Here is a 6089-nt window from a genome sequence, read left to right on the forward strand (position 1 = left end):
TAAATAAAATTCTATTCTTTAATAAGCACTCTCAATATCATAACAAAACAACATGAAATGTTAATACTTAGACACGTGAGAAACTCCATTTACAAACTTGCTGACGCTAAATGCATTTATCTAATTTTAAAAAGCATTAAAAAATAAATGAGTCTTATCAGAGCTAATTTTAAAAAAACAACTTGCTTAACCCTTATTCTGCTGAATTAATTCTCATAAAAAATCACGTATCTATTTAATTTTACAGTATGTTTCCTAGTTATTATAGCTAAATAAATTTAAGAGAACGGAACCATATGCTTGCTGCTGGAAATATTTATGACCGTTAAGTCATTGTGGCTGACAACCCTCAAAACACCGAACAATATGTGTTGCGCAGATGCAATTTGGCAATGTAAATGAGTATACCAAATAAAATGAATCTCTTATTAAGTCTAATTTCTTATAATTAACTTACACCTGGACAAAAATAATATATAAGAGGATTTTACCATTATACCAAACATGTTAATTTGAACGATAAATCAGATATCATTAAACATACAATTTCAATAAAAGAAACAGAGATCATTAAAAAATAAAGATACAGCCCACAACAGCGTGTGATGTTAAGATAATTTTAATAGCAAATTTTCATAGTACATAAATTATTTATTCATTTAAAATATATTTATTTTAATATAAAGATAATAAAAAAAAACTAAATAATATTTTTCTCTTTAATTTTCATAATATATAATATTATAATGCATTAAAAAAAATGAAAAAATATAAGTTTCGACAAAATATTATAAGTAAAAAATTATTATTAATATTTTAATCTGAATTTCACAAAATAATAAATACAATAACCAAAGTAAAGATAGTTTATTATACGTTGATCGTGACGATATGAGTAATATAAAATGAGTCAATTTTATATTGCAAAGAAATAAACAAACATAATACATATATCTAGATACTTTTCTTCATTTATTATTAATTGTCTAACATCAGACTGAAACTCTTCTTGATATAAAACACCTTTAGAATATAAAATAAATTGAAAATGCAGCGTGTGAAAATATTGATTAAAATTTCAAAAAACTCGCTCCTTTCTTCGCCCGGCGCCCGCGCGTTACGTATAACTTGTGCCAAGTTTGACAGCAAATAATTAAACCCGAACAAAAGTTAAACACCTATATACAGTAATTAAAGAGCTGGGTTTCAACTTATACCAACAGTTTGTAGTGAGTTTCTTGAGTTTTTTGATTAATTGCACACTAAAGAAAAATACTAGCACATACAACACAAAGCATAAGTTCTATTGAAATTAAATTTATTTGAAATAATAATAAAAAACATAATTATAATAATAATGAAGACAAACAAAGTTATATTAAATATATGTTTAATTAATTATATGTTTTACAAAAGATGGCATTTAGAAGACTTCTTCTTTGGTGGACCGTTCAGCACTGCCAAAATTGCTTCGTCAAAAACATTTTTCAAACCTTTCTGAAAAAAAAAGCAATTTATATTAGCACTTGTATGAGCTAAACTTTTTCTTATTAACGTTGAAAAACTTAAAATAACTAGCATGTTAACTGATCATATCAGTTATTTATTAGTTATTAGGATTGGACACTCACACTTATATATTTGTCCCATCATAATATTATAAAGAGCAAAATTTAAATTAAATATTTTGCATTTCAAAGTGAAATAAATAATCTTGTCTTACATTTTAATTAAGAATAGTAATGTGTTAGATTTTTAATTTTTATATGTTACATAATCATTTAAATAAACGTTCAAATACTTAAATAAAATCAAATTTGTATAGTTAAAGCAAAGGACAGGAATCGAAAGTAATTAAAAAAATCTTAATTTTGCCAATAAATTAATTAAAATCAATAAAAAAATAAACTAAAAAATCATAATTACAATTTAATTAAACATAAGACTATTATGTGGAATATAATATGTAAACATGTATAAATATTGAATTATTGACTTAATAATTAGGAATTTTTAATAACACATAATCCAGCTTTACCTGAGTCAATGCCGAACATTCGAGATATTTTATTGCTTTTGTCTCTTTGGCCAATTTCTCACCTTCTTCTGGTCTCAATGGCTTTATGTTTTTCTTAAGCATTTCTCCTTGAACTGTCTCATCATATCTGCAATCTTCCTTAGTTCCTACTATAATATATGGCACTCTTTCGCAATGATGCTGTATTTCTGGAACCCACTGAAATTATAGAAAATATTTATTACTCAATGACAGTAATAATACCATATATTAAAAATATTATTCAAAAAGTTGCGTTTAGATAAAAAAATATAGGCCTTCGTGGCACACAAAAGTAACGTGATAGTGAAATTTTTAATATTGAAAAATAATTTTGAAGTATGTTCATTAAAAAATTCATTAAAAGTGTTTTTTTAGAATGACTCACCTTATATTTAACGTTTTCGAAAGAATGTGGATAGATTATGGAGTAACAGATCAAAAAAATATCAGTTTGAGGATAGCTCAAAGTTCGCAAAGTGCCATATTCTTCTTGGCCTGTAATTTGATAAATGTTATGATATCTGATGATTGAAAAGTTATTTTTGAGATAACGCAAAAACGCCCACTTTTATCTCTATTTTGCTTTATTTTCGGTTGTGCTTATTTTATTTAACTGAGTTAATATTTTTTTTAATGTTTATTGTTTCAAAAAACATAAAATATTATGATGATATGATAGTATAAAATATTTTTTTACTATTCATTTTCAATGAGAACAATGGTTTCAACATATTTATTTATTTTTACAAAACATTTTTGCTTTAAAATAAAAATTATTTTTGAAGATATTTTTTTAACTAAAATTATTACTATTTTTTTAAATATATATCTATATAAAAAAACATTTCAACATATATTTAAGAGAAATAATATTGCATAATATTATTAATATATAAATAATAATAATATTATTTTTCCTGAATATATGTTTAAAACATATATTTAAGAGTCATAATATTGAGTTTAAAGTAAACTGAATAAATTATATTCTTAAAGAATAAATAAGACAAAATAACAAAAATTAAAAAAGATGAATTATCGTCTACAATAGATAAACATTGTGGGGGTCGATTTATGTACCCTGACAACAATGATGTGGCGTCAGAGCAGCGACGCAGTGCCTCATCTGCTGATCTCATTTATATTATAATAATACTGATGTAGCTATTATATAGATTAGTAAATGCAATAGTAACTATTGCATGGGCCCATTCCTTGTATAATTATAACCGTTTTCATTTCAGCAAATGTTTAATAAAACAAAATAAAATAAAAATAGGTTTTAGTATTATTGTTAGGTAAAAATATTTCATTGTTCCGTTACTACATATTTTTTTTAATTAGCTAAAAAATGCCTTAATTCAATATAAGGTATGTACGTTTAAAAGTAGAAAATGAACTATAATCTATCATTTTTTTGCATTAAATATTTTTTAACGTTCCATGGAGTAATACTAATAAATTAAGCCAAATATATAATTGAAAATGCAGCAACAAAAAAATTTAAATCAGGTGTGTACGGTGAGATACATTCACTTTCGCATTTTAAGTGACGAGTATGTGAGAGAGCGTGCGAAACGCATAACGCATGCTGTTTAAATACTATTAATATTAAATTATTAAACGTACAAATTAAATTTCTTGTATGTGATTTTTAAAATTAATTTATGCATATGTATGTAAAAAAGGTACTTATTATTTAGAACGGTGCAACGCTCAAAAACCACAAGTTTTAATCCTCATTGTGTGACAATATAGCGCTGCGTGTTTGCGCGCGCATGCGCGCCTATAATGAGACCACAGCGCATTAACCTAACCATAACAAATTAACAATTATACCATTACATTCGTTAATGTTATAATTTGACGTTTCGCAACTGTCAAATATGCGCGTGCACACACACAAATACACCACGCTAGAATGTCACGCAGTATGGTATAAAACCAGTGTTTTTTACCGTTGCAAGTTTTTTTACCATTGCGTAATAAGTAACAAGTAGCAAAAAATATATATTTTTATTTTTAAACTTTTTTTTTTAAACAGTGTGTAAAAATAATATTGTTGTTAAATAATATTCTTAAAGTTCTAGACTACTTTTATATAGTGCTTTTAAAAGTAGGTCAATTGCATCAATAATTGTAATATATTTGAAAAAAAAATCCGAAAATAAGGTATGAAATTTATTTGATTTTTTTTGTAACATTTGTGATACTTTTACATACCTATATATTTTTTAAATGAGCTAAAATATGTTTTAAAGAATACTTTGAGAGTTATATTTTAATATTTCAATGTTAGTTTATAGTTTAATGTTGTATGTTTCAAGATTTATTATTAAATTCTTAACCTCCAACATTTGTACACATTTTTTAATAATACATTTCAAAAGAAAATAAATTTGAAGTAAATTTAATATATTTTTAATTTAACACAAATTATGCTAGCACTATACATTCAAAATTAAACATGCGATAAAAATGTTTAGATAAATTTCTACTGTCAAGATAGACTAATAAAAAAATATTTTGTATTGCTTTAATAAATAATATATTTTTTACCTTAACCTATAAATATATTACAGTAACATGCGTTATTTAGTATGTTGTTTAACAATTTTGTTAATTGAAGCTATTCTTCGTAGTCGACGAATGAATAAATTCAATAAAAACGAACCTGCAGTATCGAACAATCCGAGCGTATACTCTTCGCCTCCAATGTTGATATTCACTGCATAATTATCAAACACAGTCGGCACATATTCGGACGGAAATCTCTGCATCGCATAGCTCATCAAAAGACTAGTTTTTCCCACATTTCCGTCTCCAACGACCACACACTTAATATTATTATCTTTATAATACCTTCTATTATGCGTCATGATATTGCCTATCACCAAACCGTCATGTCATGATAAACTATGAATTTTTAAACACTGCACAGTTCTTTCTAGTAGTTTAATTTAATTAAGTTTAATCACGAACACTGTATTATATTTATGGATTATTTATTCTCATGAGAATTATATATTTTCAAGTGATAGGTCATGTCGATTGTCGATCGACCCGAGGCACACTCACGACTGACCGAAATGATTCACTGTTGGTCATAATATGTGTTTGTGACAATAACATCGTTATATTAATTTTCCGTCGAATTAAATATTGAAAAATAATGTGTATTGCATATAAATAATTATTCAATATATTATTATTAGTACTAAAAAGTAAAAATAATTAAATAATAATAGTACAGTTTACATATGTATATTTTAAATTATCAAAATACATACAGTAATTGATTAGAAACAAGACAATATTTATAATATAGCTGTATACCAAAGAGTACTTTAGGAAATACCATAAAGAACTATCAAAAAAAATCTTTTAGATACTTGATTTTTAAGCAGCTTATAAACGTTATCTTAATGCTATACACGTTGATGCAATTGTAAAGATTCATAACACAGCATGTCTCTATTATGAAGGTTTATCTATGAAAAAAAATTATATTTAAAGACAAAAAAATATGATTTATAAAGGTTTAGAAAAAACGTTACCATCATGGCATTTAACGATGGCACTAATATTGACATTAGTGTTAATATAGTGTTGTTATTTATTTTGGTGACAAATTAGATTTAATATATACGAATGTACTTTATTGCTAAATATTAAGAGCAAACTCACATTAGTGCCGGAAGGTAATTATCATCCGGCGCTAATGATGACGTTAAATTTAAACAAATATGGCATAATTGCGAATGATGAGAATGACGTAAATGTTAGATGGTGTTTTAAAATTTTTGTAAATTTGAATTTATTAAATAAATCACTCTGTGGTATAGACTGAAATAAAGTAAGCGTTTGTATTATTGTGAAATCTGCTCTATCGGCCTCATATTAGGTGCTATATTGTGCATTTGATTAGTAGTTTACTCGAAAGCGCCCTCAAGTGCTTGACGTGTCATATTTAGATGGTTTTATACTGAAATAATTTGATTGCTGAGAGGAAAGCACACCTTCTATAAGT

General features: G+C 25.6%; 1 protein-coding gene across 1 annotated transcript; it reads right to left on the reverse strand.

Moving 5' to 3' along the window:
• Positions 1-890: 890 nt before the first annotated feature.
• Positions 891-5121, reverse strand: LOC148225953 (cdc42 homolog). The gene is made up of 4 exons (XM_088203340.1): positions 4734-5121; positions 2445-2554; positions 2039-2236; positions 891-1497 (listed from the first exon to the last, which is right to left on the reverse strand). The coding sequence occupies exons 1-4, from the start codon at positions 4936-4938 to the stop codon at positions 1408-1410; spliced, it is 603 nt and encodes a 200-aa protein (XP_088059466.1). The 5' UTR covers positions 4939-5121; the 3' UTR covers positions 891-1407.
• Between the last annotated feature and the right edge of the window lie 968 nt (positions 5122-6089).

This window comes from Plectrocnemia conspersa, unplaced genomic scaffold, assembly GCF_051122295.1.
Source record: "Plectrocnemia conspersa isolate PC_06_02 unplaced genomic scaffold, ASM5112229v1 ptg000014l, whole genome shotgun sequence".
NCBI lineage: Eukaryota > Metazoa > Arthropoda > Insecta > Trichoptera > Polycentropodidae > Plectrocnemia > Plectrocnemia conspersa.